Source organism: Brassica napus, chromosome C7 (genome assembly GCF_020379485.1).
Source record: "Brassica napus cultivar Da-Ae chromosome C7, Da-Ae, whole genome shotgun sequence".
Taxonomy (NCBI): Eukaryota; Viridiplantae; Streptophyta; class Magnoliopsida; order Brassicales; family Brassicaceae; genus Brassica; species Brassica napus.
Window position 1 is genome coordinate 43783278 of NC_063450.1, and position 25184 is coordinate 43808461.

Consider the following 25184-nt stretch of genomic DNA (forward strand, 5'->3'; position numbering starts at 1 on the left):
ACCAATAAGCTAATGACGATTTTCGACATAATTAATTTTTCGCTAATTACAAAACCATGAGAAATCATGCGCACGCAAATACGCAATACCAGCAAGTTTTCGTCATACTTAATTTACACCGGTGATCAAGTATGAATTGGTTTTTTTTTGAACTATTTCACCAAAGAGTGTTAGTGTTGAGAGAAAAGAAAAAACACAAAATCAAAACCCAAATGAGCCACCAAAACGACAATGAGCTTCACTGCTTCTTTCATCTCTTCTTGGGGTCTCACAGGATCAAGTATGAATTGTTAATGACGATATTTTACCCTTTTCCTCGTAATTAGATGTTGGTTCACGTGATTATAAATTTATTAACATTCTCAAATTATATACACATCTTTCTAATTATTAAAAGGGTAAAAAATTAATTAATATAAATAGACGTTCTATTACAAGAACTGGAACCTATAGAAAAGTGACAAGACCATGTACAAGGTGTAATACCATCAAGTTGCTTTATGGAATATATAAACTCTTAGCTAGGGAGGGGTTCATAAATTAGTAAGCTAATTTTGTTTCCCTGTTTAATAAGCCAAGTTAGTTAACGAAACAGAAAATATGTATGATGAAGCTACGCGTCTTATTATGGAGAACATTAATTTTGGGAAGGCGACATGCAATAGGCACGCATTTTTTATTTGTAGTCACCTAAATCGTGTGTGCACATAAATTGTTGAGTACTTACGCAACTTCAAATTCGTCTAATTCTCTATGGCGTGTTATGAATGTTAATGATATACCATTTTCACGCTTACGTGATTTTTTAAGAAAGATATGGCATAAAATGAAACATCATACTAAATCATTCTTAGCGTTTTATAACCAGTATGTGAAAAATCTATCCAGTTACGTATTTATACTTATAGATTATCCAACTATTTAGTCAAAAAGCTTATCCGACTATTCCAATTTTCTACTATTTAATAATCAATAATCATCCCATGTGACTTGGTGTCTACAATCTTTATAATATTTGATTGCTAGCTTCTACGTATATATATGATTTGTCGTTGTTGTACTCATTTCAATATTATAGATGACCAAATTCTATTGCAAAATGAGTTTTCTGCAAGTTTAGCATTATGAGTCATAGGTTTAGTTATGAGACTGATCATGGCTAAATAGTTCGGTAAAATTGATTGCGTGCATTTAAAAGGTGGTACATACTAGCTACCTTTTTTTTTTGTTTGCTAGGACATGCTAGCTAGCTTTAGATAATATAGCATGTCAAGTTTTGTATAAATGATTTACCAAACTATGTATTGTGTGAGTGACATTGTTAAGAACGTAAGAAAACTGGCTTCATAGCTAAGATCATGTAAATTAGAAAATACTCATAGAATATCTCATCAATAAATTGAAAAAGAAAGAAAAATGGAAATGTCAAACTTCTTAAGAAACTTTCATCACATATATTTGCTTGTGATCGGTTTTATATTTAAATGTCAACTTTATTATATAACTAAATTGTATGAAAATATCATTATTATTTGGAAAATAGCATGTCAAAGTCTTGCATTAAACTAACTTACGTGTACAATACATGAGTGATACTGTTCTTTTTTTTTTTTCTGATACTACATGAGTGATACTGTTGAAAACTACAATTTCTTTACAAGTTGTTTTGAGATGCTTTAAAAATATATATATATGTAAAACATAACAAAAAAAATTGGGTAATACATCAGATTAATGTAAAGCCCTATATATCTAAAATAATTATCCGAATTTTTGCTAATCCAGGTTCAAAATCTAACTTTGGGTATTTTGGAACTCTTAAGATATATTTTTGAATATTTTGAGTATATTTATTTTTATAGTTTTACGATATAAATAAAAACAACAGGTAATTCCAATATTATTCTTTTGGCGGATTAGCTGAAAATAAATAAACCGTATCTATAATTAGTTTAACAAATACAATGCATCTTTGACAGCCAACAATAGTAAATTAGTAAGCATCAGGAACACAATGTAAAAAATATAAGCCCGATTAAGCCCAGTAAAGGCCCAAATCCCAACAATACTCTTTCTCCCTGTCTACTTTAACCAGCCCATATAAATGCTCAAAATCCTCACCAACGCGCTTCCTTGGTGATCGCTGTGTGTTTAGACGTCGCAGCTGCGGTTTAGTGCAACCAACATCGGTTGGGTTTGGTCTGGTTCGATTCGGCATCGAGAGGACACAACCGACTGCAAAAATTCGGCTTGCTAGAGAAGAAAAAGACACCGCCTTTCCCGTCTCGCTCGACGCGGAGGAAAAACCCTACGATCTCTCCTCGACCACCGTCTGAGTATTAATTAGAAGATTCGATATCTCGATTTTGAATAATGAAATAAAAGGTTTTTTTTGGAAAGATGTTCGAAGGGCTTGTGCAAAAGCTGTTGTTAGGGTACTTAGGTCGCTACATCAAAGACATTCAGAGAGAGCAGCTCAAGATCACTGTTTGGAATGGTATTTACTCTCAGCATCTCTGTATTGGATTTGGATGAGATACCAAAACAATTCGTGCTTTCTAATCTGCAGAGGAAGTCTTGTTGGAGAACGTGGAGCTGATTCTTGAAGCGTTTGACTATTTGCAGCTGCCTATTGCTCTTAAGCAAGGTTTGTGACATTAATGGGTTTATTTTCTTTTTCAGAAAGGCTGATGATGCTTTTAATTTTTATTCTTTATTTGTTCTTACAGGACGTGTTGGGAAACTGAGTATTAAGGTTCCGTGGAAGAAGATTGGGTGGGAGCCCATCATCATTAAGCTTGAAGATGTCTTTATAAGCGCAACACAACGCAGTGATCAAGAGGTGACTTTTTTTTTTTTATTCTTTTTTTTTTTTGTATACAACACTTAACCTTGTTCATGGTTATTGCAGTGGAGTTCAGATGTGGTTGAGAAGAGAGAGTTTGCTGGCAAGAAAGCTAAGCTTGCTGCTGCAGAACTGGCGAAATTGTCCAAGCGTGTCTTCGGTGAGCAATATACTTCCTCTTCTACTAAATAGTTTGCTCCTATGTTACACTTGGCCAACCACTTCAATTTTTTATCTTCTCCAGACAGTCCAGCAGGGAATTATGTTACGTCATATATTGCAGCCAAGGTGAGTCAGGTGAACCCTTAATTTAGGCATCTTGAAATTTTCACATTATGTTCGGTCGGATGATGTGTTTTAATTTTTGAGCAAGTGTTGATCTTCCTGCTTGTGGATGAGGTTATCGGCTCGTGTCTTTGCGTCTTTCTACTGTGTTAACTTTCCTTCTTTTGTTGGCTTAGGTTCTTGATAGTATTCAGCTGTCCATAAAAAACTTTCACATCGTGTACTCTGATGCACAATCTGTATCGGTAAGTCTCCTGCTTCTTCAGCTTTATTGGTTTACTAGAATATAGGCTTGTAATTTCAGTATTCTCCATATACATCGGTAATGTGATGTAGTCTTGGTTCATCAGTGAGAGCACAATTATTTATCTTGTGGGATACAAATTTTGATAGCGTCAAGTTTATCATCTGGATGATGCTAATTTACTTGCTGTCTGCAGGAACAAGTTGTATTAGGATTGCGGTTTTCAAGTTTGACAGTTTCAAAGCAAAACCCCGTTGGGTAATTTCTTGATAAACCTTCTATGGCACTTAATAAAATGTATTACACTCTCATGATCGATTCCTTGTACCTTTGCTTTACTCTATGGTAAGGAGATGTGTTTTAAATTAAATTTTTGAGACAGCAAAGTCCATATCCCAATATTCCCATCTCGAATCTTTACTTACTATATTTTTTACTTTAATACCTATTTCTTCCATAAACTAATAATTTTGTGGCATAGCCAAGATATGTAGTTGATATATGCGCACCCTGATATATCTTGACATGGCGTTTATGTTGAATATCAGAAAATCAGTTGGTAGGATGAGAGGGGGGCAAGTGAATAAACGTGTGGAGGTTGAAGCTTTGGGAATTTATTGCGACAAGTATGAAGGAGACATGGACTTTCTAAGTGTTGATAAAAAAGGAGATTTTGACAACTGGTGCGAAGCGAGAGTGCTAAGCGATGAATTTGGTTATTTATTGAAGCCAGTCCATGTTTGTGTAACACTATCGGTAACGGAGCTAAAATAGTGTCATTAGTTTTCTATGTGTTTAACATCTGTCGTTATCATCAAAGCTTTGTTGCTGCTCTAGGGCGTTGCATGCTTGCTCTAGCTTTAGGATTATGTTGAAAATGAGATGAACACAATATATCTTCTGTAGGGAGTCTGTTTCTTGATCTTCGTAATGGCCTATGGAATTATGACATTCTAGTTGTGTCTTGGAAGCTAATTCCCTTTGTGATAAACTAAGCGTATAGATAGTTCCAGGCTGAACTTATTTATTTATTCAAGTGTTACCAGTAATCATGTGCATTGCGTTTCTGCCAGTTTTATAATTGTTCACTGTCAGCTTCATATAGATATTACATCTAGTGGAGCAATTTGATTAAAGATAGAATATGTATACAGAACAGGCATTGATGTCTAGCATCAGCTGTTACTTGTGCATTTGTGTTCTGTGTGTAAATATGCATTTTGTCTTTTGCCTGATGCATTTCTTTGCATAGGTCAATCGATCTGGAGAGCTTTATGATGATCTACCTCAGTATTCTATCAGCGCTGAGTTGACTGATGTGGTTAGTTCCCAGAAATTGCTGTACTAGGTTAGAGCTAAGAGACTCATTCTAACTTCAGCTTATGCTTTGCAGGTCATGACTCTAAATGAATTTCAGTTGCAGCAGATTCTTATACTGTTAGATTACTTACAAACCAGCCAATTGCGTGAGAGGTAACCTTTCATTCCCCTCCGTTATTATTCGGAGACTTAGCTCTATTATCTGGCACTGTGTGATGCTTAGGAGAACTATTGGTTAAAGAATAATTTAATGGTTTAGGTATGGGCGGTATCTCCCCTGCTCCAGTTCCTTATCAAGGAAACCACCAGGGTGGCAGAGACTCTGGTGGCATTATGCCCAAAAATCAATTATATCTGAAGTACGGAAGAAACTTTGGAAAACTTCATGGAGATTTCTTGGACAGCGAATGTAAGTACTATCTTGACATCTCTTCATGTATACTTTCTAGACATCTTTTTATATCTTAAGTTAGATGATGCTAAGCATCACATATCAGTTATAGTTTCATGGCAAAAGTAGAAAAATAATACTGCGATGTATTCAAGCAATCTGCTTAATTTTCAGACTTTTGTTTCGTGAAAAAATACAGGACAATGCGAAGGAGGTATATAAACTATTACAAGATAAAGCTGGATTTCCTTCGCAAAGAACAGGCGAGTATTCTTCGCAAAGGACAGGCAAGTATTTTCTTTTCCTCATCTGATTAGATGTATCTAGCTTTTTCATTATGTTGCTTCTTGTCCTTCTACTTGTTTAACTGCATGAGACTGCCTAACCTAGCCTGTTGAATTCAACATAGAGCGTAGAAAGCCTCATTATCTTTTAAATGCTTTAACAAAAATAGGAAGCATAGGTAGTTTGTCACCTCGATTTGTTTTGTTCTTTAATGTACTTCAACATGTATATGGATGGGTAGTGGTAGGTTTAGAAGCACATTGCACATGATATAAGTTCATTGGGGAACATATTATGAGGTGGTTCATCATTTTGCTCTGTTTGGTAAGGAGAAGATGATTTAGAAGCATATTTGATAAAGACTAAAATTTGTCCGAAAATCTTTTATCGTAAGCACGTGCATCCTTACAAATGGTTTATATCGTTTCATTTCATAGGTAGCTTAAGCAGTGTTGGGGAACGTTTATACTTTCTGGTGTATTGGAATCAGATGTAAAAATTGCAGAGACTAGATCTAAGCCTTTGGCTGCATCATACATTTTTAAAAAGAAGGATATTATAGAAAGAATTTGTTTTCTTCTAACATCTAAATTTTTTTCTATAAGAGCTTGTCATCAAGGGAAATGTAGTTGTTCAGAAATTTCTACATAGTTCTCTTTCCTAAACTTTTTGGTGCCTTAGTCTGCATCACATGTTGCTACGGTGCTTTGCGCTATACACAATGTGTAGCCTTTTTAACTTGAAGATGAGTTGATGTGATGCCTGTTTTTCTTGCCAAAGTGCTTGTCTTCTAATATGGGTGTCCTTTATGCGTCTGGTTGCAGTCAATCGATGAGGAAATTCTTTTGGGTCTGGAAGAAATGGAGAAGAAGTCTGACATTGATGATATCTTAAGTTATCGGTCTGCAGCAGAAGGTGAGATACAGGTACGGTAAATTAGGTTGTTGTTTCATTTTTTTTTAAAAGAGATGCCAAAGGTTGTTCAGATATCTATCCCCTTATAACAGATGAGTTGATGTCCTAGCACTGGCATTTCCTTATCTTCCTTTTGCCTTTGGGCTTTGAATCTTATTATGCAGGAAGCTTGTTCAGAATTGGCTGTGAACGTGGGAGCAGGTAGTGCCACTGGCGCTGAAAAGGAACAGAGTCTCTCTGAAAAGGAACAGAGTGATGATCCTACATCGAATCAGTCGCGTGGGTGGTTGAATTGGTTGTCACGAGGAATGCTCGGTGCCGGAGGCACAGAGGATTCTAGTCAGTTTTCTGGTGTTGTTTCTGATGAAATTGTCAAGGTATTCCGTACCATTATATACCAATGGAGCTTCAATACTCTGCGGGACATCATAGTAACTCTTCATTTACTGCAGGATATACACGAGGCAACAAAGTTTGACCCTCTTTCTTCATCTCCTAGAATTATAAGTGCAACTGGTAAGATCTGTACGTGCTTCGTTAGACTCGACGTGCAAAAAGTTTCTGCTACTTTGCAGCATATAAATGGGTAAGTTACAACTTCTCAATTTTTCTTGTCATGATCTCTGATTTAACTGTTCTTCTTTTCATTTGTTCTCTCTTATTTAAATTACACAGTCAAGCTATAACCGAGTTGGACATTTTGGGGGTGATTGTTGAATGCAAGTCTTGGAAAGAATCTACAACCATCAATGTTTCTGTTATCTCTGGAAGGCTGGTCTATCCTCAAAATGGGAAAGAAATTCTAACCATGAAAGGGGTTTGTGTCTCAATATGCTGTTACTAATATTAGTACTCAACTATTACTAATATCGGAAATCATGAACATATTAGACTAATGCTTACTTAATAAGGTGATATGAACCATCTAGTTGTAACATATGTTCTTTCGTCTCCGTTATTAAAATCTATTTTAGCGCTTTTAACGTTGTTTTCAGTAAAAATATTGAATTAGAATGTTGAATGTCTCAGAGTGATGAACTGGAAATGAAACCGTCATATGGAGTGCGGCTAGATATTTCTCAAGATCATGATGCTGCATTGTCAGTAAAGGTGAACTAACTGTACCTTTGTGGGAAACTCATTGCGTTCTATAGTATAGGTCTTTCTTCCGTAGGATATACTTTATTATAGCTTTTCTCCCTTTTGTTTCTGTAGGTCACCCTTCAACCACTTGAAGCCGCTTACGATGTAGATTTCTTTCTATCTGTCAGCAAATTTTTCGCTGGTTCAAGAGCCTTCAAACTTCAGCATGAAAGAGTGAGCTCTTATTTCACTAAATCTCCTACATGTTCGTAATGTTTGTCCTGAAAACATATGAATTTTTCGACAAACAACAGTTAAGGAAGTATGGTAAAGTGTAAAATATAATGTCAGTTTGTCTCCGTGATTTGAATACGTAGTAATCAAAAGTCTGAAAGTTGATTCTGCTAATTGTGCTGGACATGTGAATACCATAGATAAAATTTATGACTTGACCAAGCAATTTAGTGATATGGTTTGTGGCTATTTTATATTGTAAATGGTTTTCTGTTGTGACATTATGAATGGTATCACGAGTTATTTGGTGAAAGATGCCTCGCATGGAAAACATATAACATTCTCCTATGTCGCTCAGGTTCTATCATCACTCAATGGCCTTGAAAATGAAACGCGATTGGCGGCTAAAACTGAGTAAGTTTTTCCTCTATGGAAACGTTGGTGTAGATTCATATCCTCATTGATTATGGTGCTTATTTGTGCCGTCGTATGTTTCACAGATACCTCTTATCAAGCCGAAATAAAGTGAAATGGGACCTGGACATAAAAGATCTTACCATATGTTTCCCTGGACGATTGGTTGAATCAGAAAGTTATAATCTGGTATTTCGCATATATATTTGGTTCCTTGGTTTTTATTATCTTTACCATTCCCAGTATTTATTCTATCGTCTGCGCATTCCTTTGTACAGGTTTTGGTACTGGAATCTCTTTCTATCACATCCAGTAGCACAGATTTTCTTAACCCAAGTCCAAGAATGCAGTCAGGTATGGGCGATGGTTTACAAAGTTCCATTGCCGCCTTGGATGTTTCTCAAGTCAAAGATCTCTATGACCATTTTGAGATCAACATCTGTGACCTTGAGGTATGATATGTATATATATTTTTGTATTGGAGTTGTATAAGTAATCATAGATGTTCTTACAACTGCATCTTGTGCAGATGAGACTGACGAAGATACATTCTTTACAAGAACTTCCCCTTGTGGAGAAAACATCGTTACGTATAAAGTTAGCATCTTGTTTAATTCCGGAAGAGTCAGTATTGAACCAACTGGAGGTAATTAAAATTTAATTTCAGTTTCTAAGGTGGCTGTGTACTTTTGTAGAGGCGTCAAGAGTGGAGACCACATTTCGGAATTGATTATTTTGCCGTTTCATTCATTTCAGGTTGATGCTACTCTGTCTACGATCAATGTACATTTCTCTCCGTCAGTATTTGAAGGAGTCATGTCTGTGATTGAATATCTTGATATTCAGGATCACGGAGCTCAAGATGTTCCGCCTTACCCCGTTTCCATCTTTCGCTTCACCATCAATACCAACTTGGCACTTTTCAGGTTGCACGTCAATCTTGAAAATGAAGGAGTAAATAGCACAATGCTTATTCTTTCTATACAACACCTTGATCTCTGGTAGGTATTTAATGCTTTTTTACAGTATCATTGGCATATCAATCTCCAGCTATTAAGAAAGCATGAATGCAGTGTTTTTGTGTTGTTGTATATCGATTGTCTGCTTGTTTTGCGAAGCAGTTGAATATCTTGCTTCTTATTATACACAAATTTGGTCTTATGATAACTGTCTATGACTCATCTAGTCATGCCATTTTCAATTCCATGCCCATCCAATTCTTGTTCTCTCGGTTCTCAGCTGTTAAATATTGTAGAAGCTTGGGTTCCTGACAAATTCTCTTGTACAATCGTAATTTTCAGGTATTCACTTTCTAAATTTGAAGAGTGGTCGGTCCGTATAAAAGCATTGGAACTGATAGCTTGTTCCTCTAAAGATGCAGCTGAGAGTCATATTTTATGTTCATCTGGGGATGTACTCGAGTCGTTCTTTCCCGGCGGACAGGAGATGGATGCTCAAAGTAGCGGTCAAACCAACATTAGCGAAAACAGCACAACTCCTGAAGCTGTTCTCAGCTTAAATTGTGAGGTCTCCCGAAGTAAAAATTCTGTTTCTCACAAGTATACAATCAATTGGACAGGCGCTGAACTCCATTGCTACCCATACATATTTGGTCTGCTGACAAGTTTTTTGGACAAGATAACTTCGTATAAGATCTCTTCTGCAGATACGAATCCATCTAGCCTTCCTGCAGACACAAATACTCCAACAGAAATTCCTCCGCTTGGTTTTGAACGGTTTGGATTCTCAAACTTCATTGAAAGTAGATCTTGTGCCTCCATTCCTCTTGACAAATATCCATTTATGACCATTTACAATTCTGGTGCTCTTGGTAGCCTAGATAGTTCTCTTTGTTATTCTTCTTCTGACTGGAGGAAGTCATTTATGCTAAGGAATAAAAAGGATGGGACAGACATAGGTCTGAACTGCGAATGTGCGAGCTGTACTTTGCAACAGAACTGTGATTGTCCTCTGAATGAGCTTTCGTTCTCCAGAGGTCTTAGCCAGACCAGTCTCTTTATAGTTGATGTGCATGTCTCCAACACCAATGTGCATTTCCATGATTCTTCGAGTGTTTTTGGAACTATTATACTGCCAGTATCCAGATACGTGCTTACCATTTCAGACGATTGTTTTGATTTGGTTGCCTCTGCCGAAGACTTGATGCTGGAGTCTTCATTGTTCACCAACTGTTTTGGCGGATTTCTTTGGAGAGCTTCATTAACAGATGTCTCGCCGGTCTTGAACCTACGTGTAAGGAAGAGGAATTTGGAGTCTTCTGGTTCTGAGCTTGAAGTGAGCATTGGTATTCAACACACATGCTGCATTTTGCCACCGGATTATCTGGCCATTATAATTGGATACTTCACGCTTCCTGATTGGACTTCAAAGTCAGGCCTCCAGTCATTGCCACAAGCTACTGAGTGCACTAAGGCTCATTCTGAGCTTGCCATTACTTATAAAATTGAGATACTGGACTCCACTGTGATTCTTCCTGTAGAAAATGACGACTGCAGGCAACTGAAAGTTGATTTACAAGAGTTATATATGAGCTTTATTCTAGAGTGTGCTTTGAGCAATGTGGTGCAACACATACCGCAGGAATGTGTTATTCCACGTAATCAAGTAGCAGGGCGAACCGACTGTATAAACATATTTGGGCGGGACTTGTCGCTATCATTGCTGCTTTCGGAGAATGGCATATCAACATTCAAGAAGGATTCTGTGTGCAGAAGTATCACTCTGGCTGCCAGAGTTATTGCTGACGCATGGATTAGATTACCTTGTGATCACGATTCATTATCAGATATGGCATGTGTTATGTCAAGGGTTGAAGTTTGTGAAATCGTTGCAGATGGTAGGTGGTGTTGCCCATCATGCTAACTTTTGCTCTTCCTAGAGTGATTACGTATTTTCAAGAGATGCATAAATAATATATTTTTTTTATTTTTGCAGATTCAGATTCCTTGGATGGGTTTAAGGCATTTCTTGATGTGGTTGATCAGCTTTCTTTAGTTGGCGAGGAATCAAATCTTTTCGTGTCTGATGTTCCTCAGTTTCTTGATACGAAGATGCGTCTAAAGCAGGAGCCGGCAGTTGCACCCCTTGAATCTCTCGCGAACTTAATAAAATTCAGATTTTTTGTCAATCTTTTGACGATAAAACTTCATCGGAAAGATCTTGGAACACTGCTGTGCCAACCGGTGCTCCAGGCTGATTTGAAATTTGTTTGCTCTGGGGACCTTGAAAATAATTTTCCTATGAGCTTGGATGTTCAGTGTTACGAAATTGGGATTTATTCATTGCTAAGCTCAGTCATGTTAGCTAGATGCACCGATGCAAATGGGGGTCCTTCAGCGCTTAAAGTCAAATTTATGGCAGAGGCTGAAAATGAATATAAACTCTGTTTTTCTCTTCCATCCCTGGACATCTGGTTACACTCTTCTGATTGGATTGAAGTTATTGAACTTCTTAAATCTTATTCCCAGAAACTGGAAGACAGTAACTTGGATATGCATGATTCGATTGAAGGGGTAAGGAATACTTGTGACAATACTGATGGGGTTTTGAGCGTGCAATCTGGGGTATCAGAGAACCCTTATGAGGGTATGGCATTTGTTGCAAGATCAGAGATTATTGGCGTCACGATTTATTTTCCTCTCTGCATAAGCGACACAGAATTTCCAGGGTTCATGGCAGCTGATATTCACGAGAGATCTGAGGAAGAGCAAATCAAAACCTTAAAAGGGAGATACTGTAAATATGTCTCTGTTACTGCACTTAGTAGGAGCGGTGAACTCTCTATTCTTGGGAGAGATGTTAAACTGAGCTATAAGATTGAAAAGCTCAATGGCATTCTTGCAATATCCGGGGTTGATACTGCCAGGTCTTGCTCTCTATTTGAAGCGTCACAACTACTTGTAGAAACTAGTATTCAGATGGATAAGAAGAAAATCATGAGCATAGATGTTGGGGTACTGTCGGACAATGTAGAGATGCATGCATCTCATCAAGTATTATCTTTCTGGAACGGAGTTACATTTGATGCACCTGAGACGCCATCTTCACCAAGTTTTCAAGGAATCATAAGTATGAAATTCCAGATAAGAGAAGCGTCTCTTCTTATATCAGATGGAAGGGTACGCTTGTGGTTTATATTCTGATACTTTTCTGTCAATGTTATTTAACTTGGCCTATGTGTATGTGTGTTGTCACTTCTTTGTGCCATAATCCATGTCCTTGTTCGTCCTCACATGTTCGTTTTGCTTGCTTGATTTCTGCATGCTGATTTAATGTTTTATGTACACACTGCATAACTGATCTCAGTTCATCAAGTGCTGCATTTGCATATTATTTGTTCATGCCTTTTACTGTATGTGCTTGTTCTTCGTGATCAGATAATGTCTGCTTATGAACCTGATGGTACTTTTTCGCTGATGAGAAACTTAGTTTGATGAGTGTTGCAAATTGATCTGGGTTCCGCTTTCTAAAGCATGTTTTTCTCCATGATTGTCTGTGAGCTCACCAGCTATAGCTATTGCACTGTTTATGCAATACTTCAGCTACTTCTGCTAACACTTCTCTTGTGTCTTGACTTTCATGCAGTGGGGATGTAGCGGTCTGCTTCTTGAAGTTATTGTGAGAAACTTTCTCCTGCAAGCTAATCTTACCGAAAATAATGTGGAGAGTTTGATTTCATGTGACCTTGAAGTGAATTATAATAATATGCACAAGGTATGAGGCAGAAACAGAATCCTCCTGTCGTTTGTATCTTTGTTTTGGTAGTATGCTGATAAGCACCCTTGAATTTATGCTGAAGGTATTGTGGGAGCCTTTTATTGAGCCCTGGAATTTTGATATTAAATTATCCAGAAAATTCGAGGCAAATGCTTTGCTGAACAACGCTGGACTTACGGAAGTAATTGTTGCATCATCAAATCAGCTCAATGTGAACTTAACAGAATCTCTTTTTGAGGTAAGACGAGTTACAGTTTGTTGCCCGTAAACTTTTTGTGTAGTAATTCTCCGGATATGTTCATTTTTTTCCTTTTTCGGTGAAGTGCATTTTCAGGATAATTGAGATGTTGAACACTTTGGAATTGATGGAAGCAGATGATGTTCCTGACGATAAGAGGTTGTCAGTTCACTGCACCGAGAGTACCAATACAGAACGATATTCTCCCTATGTACTTCAAAATTTAACTTCTCTTCCTTTGGGGTTCGAAGTTTTCCAAGGACGTAATTCACATGTGCTCAATATGTCAGCTCCGGTGGCTCAGAATATTGTGCAACCCGGTTCCTCTGTTCCCATATATCTCGATAATAGTGACACACTACTTATCCCTGATAGACGTCGAAGTCATTTTGGTTGTTTTAGCTGCGAATCTGGTGATGCCACACACCATTATATGAAGGTCCAACTTGATGGAACATCTTTTGCTTCTCCTCCTCATTCAATGGATCGAATTGGCCTTTCCTATTTTGAGGTTGATTTTTCCAAAACATCCAAGTCTAGTAATAATGTTGGGAAAGCAAGTAAATCTGGTTCTGGAAACAGCTTTGTTGTTCCTGTTGTGTTTGAGGTTTCATTGCATCAGCAGAGCAAGTTGATACGAGTATACTCAACAGTACGTATGACTTCATTACAATTGATATGCTTAATTTTTCTAATAAATGTTGATTCTGTTTATGATCTTTCCCTTTTTCAGGTAATAATTTTGAACTCCACCTCCATGCCTTTGGAACTTCGCTTTGATATTCCATTTGGCGTTTCCCCTAAGGTAATTGAATTATAATATGCTATTTTGTTCTATACGTGCCAGACTTTTGTTTGGATGGGATCATGTCCAGCAGAAAGGTTCATAATATTTATATGTCCCTGCTTGCATTATCATAAATTCAGTTGGCTAGAGTCGTAGTGTTTAGATTTATCTCATTTCCTTTCTTGCATTAAGGGTTGTTGAGTAAATAAGCTAAGGGAATAAGAGGGCATAGGAGAATTGATTTGGGATTTGCTTGAACGGCAATGCTGTTGGACAAGTCAACAAGGATCTAGGTTCCTTGTTAAAGAGCTATCTCTGTTTCTGTTTTTCAGTTCTATTCCTCTGAAACCTTGTGTCATTCTATTTCAGATTCTCGATCCAATCTTTCCTGGTCAAGAATTTCCACTGCCTCTACACTTGGCTAAATCTGGTCGTCTACGGTGGCGTCCCCTCGGAGATTCTTTTTTGTGGAGTGAAGCTCATAGCATCTCCAAAGTTCTTTCTCAAGATAGCAGGATAGGATTTCGCCGATCATTTGCCTGTTATCCATGTCACCCTAGCCATGAACCATTTCGGTGTTGCATATCCGTTGAGAGCTCTACCCTGCCAGCATCATTTGACCGGCAGTTGCACGATATTGACCAATCAAGGGAGCAATTCATTCATCAAGTGACTTTAAGTACTCCATTTGTTGTGAGCAGCTGTCTTCCAGAACCAATATCACTTTCTATAGAAAGTGGTGGCATCACCCAGACTGCATCCCTTTCTGAGGTTTGAGAGATATTTCCATACAATTTCCTTCTGAAAGATGGAGTTGAATCGTGTCTTTGTATTGTTATTGTGGTATTTTTATGTGAAATGAAAATGTATCTTTTTTAGGGGGAGACTCCGTTCTATCATATTGATCCTTCACATGACCTGGTCCTTGAGTTCAAATTAAATGGCTCTAGATCATCATCGTTAAAGTTTCCACGCTCAGAAACTTTTAGCACGTTGGCTAAGTTCAGTGGAGGGAAGTTCTCTCAGACTGAAACTCTTTGCTTTGATTCATACCCCGATGGTGGTAAGGTTTATCATTTTATATTTTAGAGTTGGCTATTCATTTTGAGCCATTTTTGATAATTTTTTTATCTTATAGGTTCCGTTTATGTATCTTGTGAGAAAACAATGGATGTAACATGTGGGGCACGGGAAGTATTCATCTTTGTCCCATTTCTATTGTATAACTGCACTGGGACTCCTCTGATTGTTTCGGACTGCACCAATGAAGCCAAAGCTTACAGCGTAATTCCATCCTGCTACAACCTTGTTGAGCAGCACTTTGTTCAGAGTCAAAAAGTTGGTCTTGGCATTTTGACCTCTGATAAAGATTTGCTAGATAAATTTCCAAATGCGGATTCCCCTTCTAGTCCTTCTTCATCGGAGTGCAGCAACACTACATCCAGTATTGAGAGATTTCTGGATAGACATGCGACTCCCTCGACTCGGCAAGTCCCTTTAGCATATCCAAAAGACTCGGCAACTGTTCGCAAGAGAAGTCTTTCTTCAAAAAGTCTAAGGGAGGTGTGCTTCCAAGGTAATGAGCCTGGGAAAGTAAAGGCATGCATTTATTCACCTTGCCCTATTTCCAGAGCTAGTGACAGCAGTATCCGAGTCAAAAAGGACCTGCCAGGGTCAGATAATTCAGATAGCCCACACTCTCTGTGGTCTGCTCCATTTCCTCTTGTTCCACCTGGTGGTTCAACAAATATAGTTGTCCCACAACCACAGCCTGGTGAATCATCTTTGTTATCTGTTACGTGTTCTATTCTTGGTGGTGCATTAGCAGGGAGAACGCAAGCAATTACTTTCCAACCAAGGTAAAAGATAGTTCCACCAAATTTTCTATATTCTCCTGTATTATTTTCCGTACGTATCCATGAAAAAATTCCCATGTTGCAGATATATCATCTGTAACTCATGCAGCCGGAACTTGTGCTACAAGCAGAAGGGGACCAATTTAGTTTCCCAATTGGCTGTTGGACAGCATTCACAGCTTCAGTGGGCAGATACTACAAGGTTCGTTCTTTACTTATTTAAGTCTTATAAACAACATATTTCTGGTATTAAGGAGTGGTTTTCTTTTTCTTGATATCTGTGCATTCAATTTTCCGTTGTCATCTTATATAAAAGTAGTTCAACCAGTTCTCATATTGCGCTTCTTATTGATGTAGCTGTTTATGCTTGAATTCTGGTTAATTTACTTTTTTGGTTATATTGTTCATAGTTCTCTGTTTTATTTTTGTGCCTACTTTCCTGTTAACTTGGCTGGAAATGGAACTCATTTGAAAACCACCGATGTTGTTGCTTTTTATCCTATGTAGTTTGAAGTTACAGTCAAAAGATTTCTACCTGTACGCCACTTACTTTCTTATATGAACAGGGAACTACTAGTTTCAATCCGTCTAAATGAGCCTGGATGGCAATGGTCAGGCGGCTTCTTGCCAGATCATTTAGGTGATACTCAACTGAAGATTTGGAACTATGTTAATAAAGCTTTCAACATGGTGCGGGTGGAAGTTCAGAATGCCAATATGTCAAGCGGAGATGAAAAGCTTCTAGGGAGTGTCCAAGGAAATGTCGGGACAAACTTTATTCTATTATCAGATGATGACATGGGCTATATGCCTTACAGGATTGACAATTTCTCGAATGAGGTCAGTAATGTTATAATTGATGGTTATACAAATCCAGCTAAAGAGCTTTAGTTATTACTCTCTATAGTTCACAGTTAGTTGTACTTGATTTTCTTATGGTATCTACTGTGTGAGTTATGCTAGTTATGTCTTTACTGGAGCATGTAATTTTGGGACCCAAGTGAAATTGTTGGTAAAAATAGAAATATTACGAAATAGGAAAGTAATATACGCTGCAGCTTCAAAGAGGCACTAGAAAACTCGCTTCTGAATGAATTTGAAACCCTTGGTTACTCGTACAAGGAACTGAATTTTTATTTATTTTTCTGTGATGGTAGAGGCTGAGGGTTTATCAACAAAAATGTGAAACTTTTGATACCATAGTTCATCCTTACACGTCTTGCCCATATGCTTGGGATGAACCCTGTTATCCTCATCGTTTGACCATTGAGGTATGGTGATCACATCCCCGCTTCTAACAATTCAGCCATTCGTGACCTGTTGACGTTTCTCTTTTTTCGTTGTCTTTTTTTTTCTCTCACGTGTTTCCTCTTATTGACGAATATAGGTGCCTGGAGATCGTGTTATAGGCTCTTATGCATTTGAGATAACTAGACAACCTATTACAGTGCACTTGCGCTCCACCCCTGAGGTATATATCACAAACAACTTCGTCATTTTCCATTTCTGGTATAGAAAAGGATCGTCAGCATGCTTTTTTGAGCACCAGTTATAAGCAGAAAAAAAATCTAGCCAATTCCTCTTTAGTGAAAATTGTGAAAAAATTCGCATGAAATTTGTCTAGAGTCGGATTTTAGACAAATAAATGAGTGATGGCTCTGAAGTTTTTTTTTTTTTTTTTTTTTTTTAACACAAATGGCTCTGAAGTTAGAATGACAAGTTAATAGCTTGAAAATAAAACCATAAACTTCGTCCTTCTTTTCATATCTAGTTAACTGTTTCATTTGACCTGCTTCAGAAACCTGAAAGGACATTGCTGCTATCTATCTGTGCTGAAGGAGCTACAAAGGTACTTTTTTTTTTCTGATGCCAATGTCTTCTATTTAACCAACTTTCTGAGGACGCAAATTTCTTTTCTCTATGTTGCTAATGCAACTTGTTCATTTCGTCTTTTTTAGGTTTTCAGAATTGTAGATTCGGGCCATCACACCATGAAAGATATAAAGGAAACGTTTAACTCTAAATTCCATGAGAAGGGAAAGCAAAAGCTTCAAACGGATAATATCATCCGTTACACTGAGAAGTTCTTGCTTGTCCTGCCAAGCATTGGTATTTCTTTGGTTAATTCTCATCCACAGGTAAACATCCCCGGAAAATATAAAGCTAAGCACTTGTATATTACATCATAAAACTCTTATAACACTCCATAATTCTTCCTCACAGGAGCTGGTTTACGCTTGTGCGTCAAATGTTGTGTTTGATCTGAGTCAAAGTGTAGATCAGCAGAAGCTTTCCTTTCAGATATCTTCATTGCAGATGGACAACCCACTTCACAATTCTTCGTATCCTGTCATATTGTCATTCAATGATGACCACAGAGGCATTCCTATCGATAAGGGTATTAAGGATAAAGCAAGATTTTTTGAATCTGTTGAGCAACTTAGGAGTAATACCCGTGATGCCGTACTCTACATTGGCTTAGCAAAGTGGCGGAAGAAAGATGTTTCATTAGTTTCTTTCGAGTACATAAATATAAGGTATGATTAATGGTATAATTTTCTTTCGTAACCACAGACATCATTGTATTATATACATTTTGGTTTACAGATCTCCGTTTCTCTAAACAAATGCAGGATTGGTGAATTTGGACTTGAGCTCGAGCTACAAACACTACTATCCTTGTTGGAGTTCGTAAAAGCAGTGCTTCCTAATTCTCAGGCCAGGCTCTTGCCTCTCTCAGATCCAACAGTACATCCTCTGATTTATGACACTGGTTCCAAAGAACTAAGTTTGGATGATGCTCCACCACATGCAAGAAACATTCCTGTATTTAACAAAAGCCAGAGAAGCACTGTATCTCTACCTATAGTGGTTCCGATAGGAGCTCCTTGGCAGCATATTCACTTGTTGGCTCGAAGACACAGGAAACTTTATGTTGAAACATTCGACTTAGCTCCTATTAAGTTTACATTAAGGTGAGCTAGAAAATGTTCTGTCAAGAGATATATACTTTTTGTATCCTATCTACATGTAGATTCACATGGGTCCTCTCTGTATTGACAGCTTCTGCAGTGCTCCCTGGATGCTTAGGAATGGCATTCTTACTTCAGGGGAGTCCCTTATCCATGTATGTACCTTCACTATTCTTGAAGCATTCATTAGATATATTGCATAAATATGATACTGCTTACATTCAATGAATAAATTATTTGTTACTTTAGGTTTTAAAGTTTGATAGACTTTTCTTTCACGCTGGGACCTGATAGGCTATAAATAGAGGGAATGAAGAACATACTATTGGTCTTTGAATTAATTCTCTAGTTAAGAGGTTAGGGACTTGAAAACAAACCTTTTGTAGTTTCTTCTCTCCTTGGATCTGGTTAAATATAATAGAATGTTGAATCATTATTGCATTTTAGAATGCCCTGCTATAATTCTTGATTAAATTATGTTGTGTTTAATGCCTAACTGAATCATTATGATCCGATTCCAGAGAGGTCTTATGGCTCTTGCCGATGTCGAGGGTGCTCGAATACATCTCAAGCAATTGATAATTGCTCATCACATGACTAGTTGGGAATCATTTCAGGAGATCCTTGTTGGGCACTATACCCGTCAAATTCTTCATGAGATGTACAAGGTAAGAACTGGGAAACACCAGTTTCGTTTGCTGTTTCTTTTTATTGATTTGCTGTAGCCTGTAGCAGTCATAGTATTCACTTATTAACGCAGGTGTTTGGCTCTGCTGGCGTTATTGGTAATCCCATGGGGTTTGCGAGGAATGTTGCGGTTGGAATCAAAGATTTCCTGTCTGCTCCCAGCAGGAGTGTCTCAAAGGTGATAATCGTTTTCATGTTACTTAAACGGTTTTCCTTTAATGTGTCTTGTTTTGTTACTTCTGGCGTATATTCTAAACTAGTTTACTTGAACAGAGCCCCGCAGGAATTATTCAAGGAATGGCACATGGAACAACGAGTCTCTTGAGTAGCACTGTTTATGCTTTAAGTGATGCTGCCACTCAATTTAGCAAAGCTGCACACAAGGTACGACGCATTTGTTTTCTCAAAATCTATACTGCAGTCGCAACCTTTAAGCAATACTCACAGAATTTTTAATTTGTTGCAGGGTATTGTTGCATTTACCTTCAGTGAACATGATGTTGCAAGGATGGAAAAGCAGCAATTGGGCGAAGGATCACGTAGCAAAGGAGTCATAGGTGAAGTGTTTGAGGTATATCTCATTTACCCTTTGATCTAACATAAAGAATTAAGCATGCTTGTAGTGGCTTTTAAAAAGCAGCCGAACTGTTTCTTTCAATTTCTTTTGATTTGTTATCGCTGAGATGAAAATCATCGTTGGTTTGAACTGTACTTAAAGAGAGTCCATCACGATGTTCATAACAGGGACTCACTGGTCTCCTTCAATCACCTATAAGAGGAGCTGAGAAATATGGTCTTCCAGGCGTCATATCAGGTACTTCAGCGAGCACCATCACCAAAGTCATTTTGTGTTTAGCTAAGTAATTTCATGCATGTTAATTGTGGGCGACTCTAAATGGTTCAGGAATGGCTTTGGGGATTACTGGAGTTGTGGCCAGACCAGCGGCTAGTATCCTTGAGGTAACTGGAAAAACCGCACAGAGTATCAGAAACCGAAGCCGGATTCATAACTCAAGATCCCAGAGGCATAGGCTTCGCCTTCCCAGGCCTCTGAGCAGAGAACTGCCTCTAAGGCCTTACTCATGGGAAGAAGCGGTCGGGACAGCAGTACTTGCGAAGTTTGAAGATACCCTGAAGTTCAAAGGCGAGAGGCTGGTCAAATGCAAAGCACTCAAGCAAGAAGGAGCTTTCGTTGTAATCACAGGGAGACTGGTATTGGTTCTAAGCACCCCCTGCTTGGTAGATTTTGGCAAACCGGGATTTTTAGGAGTTCCAATAGATTTGGTATGGAATATCGAAAGAGAGATCGGGTTGGAGAGCGTGATACACACAGACCGCAGCGGCGGAGTTGTCCGAATCATAGGAAGCAACACAGATGGTGTATGGAACTGGAGACAGAACCAGCAAAAGAAGAGTAGTCCGAGCAGGAAACGATGGAACGATGCTTCAGCTCAGCCGCTTCTCCAGACCAACTTAGAGTTTACATCTGAGGAAGAAGCAGAAGAGTTGCTGAGTGTGTTGTTATCCACTATTGAAACTGGGAAAAGCAGGAGCTGGCATAGTCAGTTTGTTTTAAGTCGAAGCAACATTAGTTAAACCAGAAGCTGCTTAATCGAGTGAATAGAATACAGAACTTGGACACTGTACATGAGAGAGGTTTTGTAAAACTAGTTTCAGAATCTATAAGCAACTATCTTTTGGACTAACTCGCTGCATCTGTGTTTTGGCTATAAATGCACATTTTTTTAGTTGTGGGTGTGAGTCTCAATATTTTTGAAAATTTCGTTGTGTTGCTAACTGCTTTGCTTTTTTTTTTTTTTTTTTTTTTTTTTGTCATCTTTATTATAATGGCAAAAGCCTAAAGAGGATTTTACAAGATTGAAGCCATCAAGGCCCGACCATACTAAAACAAAACCAAACGGCCCAAAACGACCCAACCAGGAAAGACGTCCAAAGGAAGAAAATGACGAGGCTGACATCGTGTAAAATGAAAAGCGCATGTCATGCGCTGAAGGGACACGTGCCAAGCGAAGGCGCCACCATTCTTCACCGACCTGCATGTCATCGTCGGAATTCAAATCGGTATTCCACCGGACACACCGGAAACAGGAACCCGTTCAATGGAAACCGTCGAAGACAATGATTGGAAGTGATAAGACTTTGATAACAACTCCTTAATCTTCAACACCGGACCTTCAACCACCGGAAACCTCAATCGACACCGCCGAGAGTAAATCCAGTAGCAGAACCACTGTCGTACCAAAGACTAAGCCAAACGGTCTCTGCTTAGAGAAAATGCTTCAACTGCATGCGATTAAGCTTAAGAATCTGATTCACAATCAGATCTGAGAACGAAGCTCTGTCGAATCAGGATAAGCTCAAGCGGAGAGAGCAGACAAACCGGAAACTTCCGGATACAAAGCTGCCGTCAGCACCGAAAGATAAGGTGCGACGCAGAGACTAAAGCCGCCTGCCAAACACCTGAAGAAAAAAGCGTTGACGCCAGAACCAAAAGCCGGCCGACCACCGAGGAAGGTGCGACGCCGGAAGAGAGACCCAAAATTACGCCGGATAACACCGGCCTGAGGTTTCGTCTCATCACTTCCCTCTGTGAAAGATGGATAAGAGAGAACAGAGGAGAAGGAGAGAAAAACCTTTTTAGAATAATTGATCTCCTGCTTTACTATTTTTTAAGACTGTATTTTTCATTGTTAAACGCAAAAACTAATAATAGAATATTCTAGAGAACATCTCATAGAATTATATTATATATTAAATCAGTCTAAATTCAAAAATAAATTTATTAAGTTAACAAGCTGATAAAATTAATAAATTCATTTTAAGTTTCAGCTGATTTAAAATATAGTACTAGATATTGACCCGGGTACATTTTTTGTTTAAATTTTTTAAAAATTTTTAATTTCTATATTTTTTTTTTTTTTGTAATTAATATTAATTTAATTTAATTTAATTGTTGGTAACTATACTAAGTATGTCGAGTTGCATAACTATACACTTGTGTTTTATGCATTTCGGAAATTATTTGTTAGTTTTATTCCAAAAATTTGTGACATATTATATTTTTTCGTAGTTACCTAACATAATTAGTCAAGAATAATCATACAAAAAAATCGATTTGGAATCGATCTGAAAATCTAAGTCTCATGTTCTATTAGACATGACATATATACTCGAAAGATTCTTAAAATGTTATATCCGAAAACTAATATCAAACCCAACCCGCACCAAAAATCATGAATTTAATATATTCAGATAAATATATTTACGTAAATGGTTACTATAGTCTTCACTAATTTTTAGTAAAATCACATTTAATAAATAATTTTTAACAGAATAACCTATTTACAATCTGTTAAAATAAATGAGTTTAAACAAATTTTTATTTTTATTAACAGTTCACTTAAAACCCGTTAAAACCTATTTTAACATTATTTTAATCTAAGATTATATAGGTTTAAACCCGTTAAAACCTATTGTGTAAAACATTCAGAATTTGAATAAATTAATATCTCGATGAGTAAATCATAACTTCTTGGGCTGAGATGTAAATTATGTTATTGTGGTGTAAAAATGATTTTTTGAAATATATCAAAGTTAATTTTAATCTAAGATTATATAGGTTAACAATTCACATTTGATATAAATCCAAAAAAGAAGGATATTTGTTATTATATATATATATATATATATATATATATATATAAAAATGTCAGTAATATACAATTCATGTTTGATATAAACCCAAAAAGAAATAATATTTGTTAATATATATATATAATTGTCAGACTGTCAGTGATATATTTTTTCAAAAAACAAAATTGTCGGTGATATATATGTGGGTACCGAGAATTTTGGGATGGAAGTTACAAATTATGTGTTGTATAATTTGTTTATTTTGCTTTATTTAAAATGCAGTTATAAAATATTTTATTTATTTTTTAAGTAGGTTATATGGAGAAAATAATAGTTGGATTAAACCTTTATTAATAGATTATGTTCATAATTTAATAGAATAGATTTTAAAAACATTTAAATATTTGTATATTTTTGAACGTATTATATTAACTGATGTTAGGTCAAAAATTAAACGTTTATATTAGGGATTATAAAGGGTATTACATTATGCATAATATATAAGATGGTTATAATTGAGGTAATATGAATAGGCATAACCACATTTGGAAACAACAAAAGGTATAATTATTCACATCTTACACGTCGGTTAATCAATGTAGTTGAGAGAAGTGGTCCCACCATTTTCGTTTGATTCTTATGAGTTATATAAGGAGTTACGGTAAGTTGTTTTAAATAAAAATGAATATTATTGATGCAGTTATAAAATAATCAGTTTCTTAAAATTAGTTGGACCCTACTTTTATCAATTGGTCATACTGCTGTTTTAATAGAATATATAACTAAGTGTGTGTGTTTTTGGGTGCAAATGTTAAAATGAAAAATTCACTGAACCCGAATTTTAAAAACACTTTAAAATTTAGTGTTATTAAATTTGTCATTTTAAAAAATAATCTGAAATTGAACAAAATTTAAGTTGGAGATTTTAGAGTGCTTTAAATGTTTTTAGAGTATTTGATAGGGGTTTCTTAGTTATAAAAATTCAAATTCAAATTGCAATGGTTTTAGACGAGATTTAAGAGTTTTTTAACAAAATTCACACTAAATTCTAATAGTCACCTAAAATCATCTAAAAACTCACTAAAATCAAATCGCTTCAAATTTCATATTCAATACACCCCTAAATGTTATCTCTGTATATGCAGACATAATTATCTTACAAATACTTATTAATAGATAAATATTAATTCAAAGATCAGCATAATAAGTTAATATTTATGTTCTCAAAAGAAATTAAATTGAACATCAAATAATTTATATATGCCAAAGTTGTTTATCGAAATATATATATGATTTTTATTGCATTTGAAAAATAAAAACACAAACGGAATATAACTTGTTTTTGAAAAACTCTTTATAAAATTTTATTAATATTCATCAGAAAACATAGACACCATAAAATTGCCTAAATCTCATCATAAATGATGAAAAAAATCTGGTGGCAAATCGAAAAACTCTCTGGATGATAAATGTATGTTTCTTTTTCCGATAGTAAAATTAAATATATAAAAATTTGATTATTTAAATATTTCAACTATCTATCAAAAATTAGTACAATTTTAGAGTTTATTTGTTTTTTTACTGATTTAGGATGTATAAAAAGTAAATTATATTGATTTAGATAAACAATAATAGTTAAAAATTAAAGTAAATCTAAATATAATTGAATTTTAACCTTTATGATTGAAAAATGTTCTTTTACGATAACAACACAATATATGTAGGAACTATCTTTATGATAATCTCAGTAGTTGACACAAACTTAATCAAATATAATTATCCCAATAATAAAATTTAAACTACTTACTCGTATATAGAAAATTATAAATGTAATATAAGATTGTCTCTCTACTCTTTAGTATAACGAAAATAACACCGATTTTGGAAAACAATATTTTGTGTATTAGACGCTATACTAACAAATAAATATTAAACTTACGTAACTAAATAATCAAAATTTAAATTATATTATAGAGTATTCAAAATAATAACTCAATTACAAATATGACAAATAAACAAAACTATATACTAACTAAATTATTGAGAATATGAAAAATAAGCAAAATTACCTAAAATCATGAAAATATAATAAATTAGCAAAATCACTTCACAAAAAATAGTATATACCAAACACATGATACACAAGCCTTATGCTTGCAAAATCACAATATAGTGGCTATGTTGGGTATGGTTAGATGAAATGGGAACTGAACAACTCATGGGTTGAGAAACAAGTA

At 36.3% G+C, this 25184-nt stretch overlaps 1 protein-coding gene across 2 annotated transcripts; it reads left to right on the forward strand.

The window, feature by feature from the left end:
• The first annotated feature begins 2134 nt into the window (after positions 1–2134).
• On the forward strand, positions 2135–21041 carry LOC106447428. Of its 2 annotated transcripts, none has more exons than XM_048761962.1 (47): positions 2135–2497; positions 2570–2647; positions 2730–2842; positions 2912–3005; positions 3090–3142; positions 3307–3375; positions 3571–3632; positions 3923–4130; positions 4627–4695; positions 4768–4847; positions 4954–5103; positions 5285–5372; positions 6195–6296; positions 6450–6662; positions 6738–6871; positions 6961–7102; positions 7315–7395; positions 7501–7602; positions 7961–8016; positions 8103–8205; positions 8295–8468; positions 8546–8662; positions 8773–9017; positions 9318–10873; positions 10972–12155; positions 12622–12750; positions 12836–12991; positions 13077–13643; positions 13725–13796; positions 14148–14549; positions 14658–14841; positions 14917–15637; positions 15720–15836; positions 16201–16474; positions 16792–16905; positions 17022–17105; positions 17433–17483; positions 17593–17772; positions 17858–18171; positions 18268–18609; positions 18698–18761; positions 19128–19274; positions 19367–19471; positions 19567–19677; positions 19760–19864; positions 20038–20107; positions 20198–21041. In XM_048761962.1, the coding sequence occupies exons 1-47, from the start codon at positions 2401–2403 to the stop codon at positions 20887–20889; spliced, it is 10371 nt and encodes a 3456-aa protein (XP_048617919.1). In that variant the 5' UTR covers positions 2135–2400; the 3' UTR covers positions 20890–21041. The 2 variants fall into 2 exon arrangements, with proteins under 2 accessions (XP_048617919.1, XP_048617920.1); XM_048761963.1 differs by having other exon boundaries at positions 3090–3133.
• Positions 21042–25184: the final 4143 nt, after the last annotated feature.

Bases quoted from the DNA above. Each gene is read 5' to 3' on its own strand.
- LOC106447428 (XM_048761962.1), top strand. From the start codon at position 2,401: ATGTTCGAAGGGCTTGTGCAAAAGCTGTTGTTAGGGTACTTAGGTCGC. The intron at 3,633-3,922 runs GTAATTTCTTGA...GTTGAATATCAG, and splicing joins TCAAAGCAAAACCCCGTTGG to AAAATCAGTTGGTAGGATGA. The intron at 18,610-18,697 runs GTGAGCTAGAAA...CTGTATTGACAG, and splicing joins CCTATTAAGTTTACATTAAG to CTTCTGCAGTGCTCCCTGGA.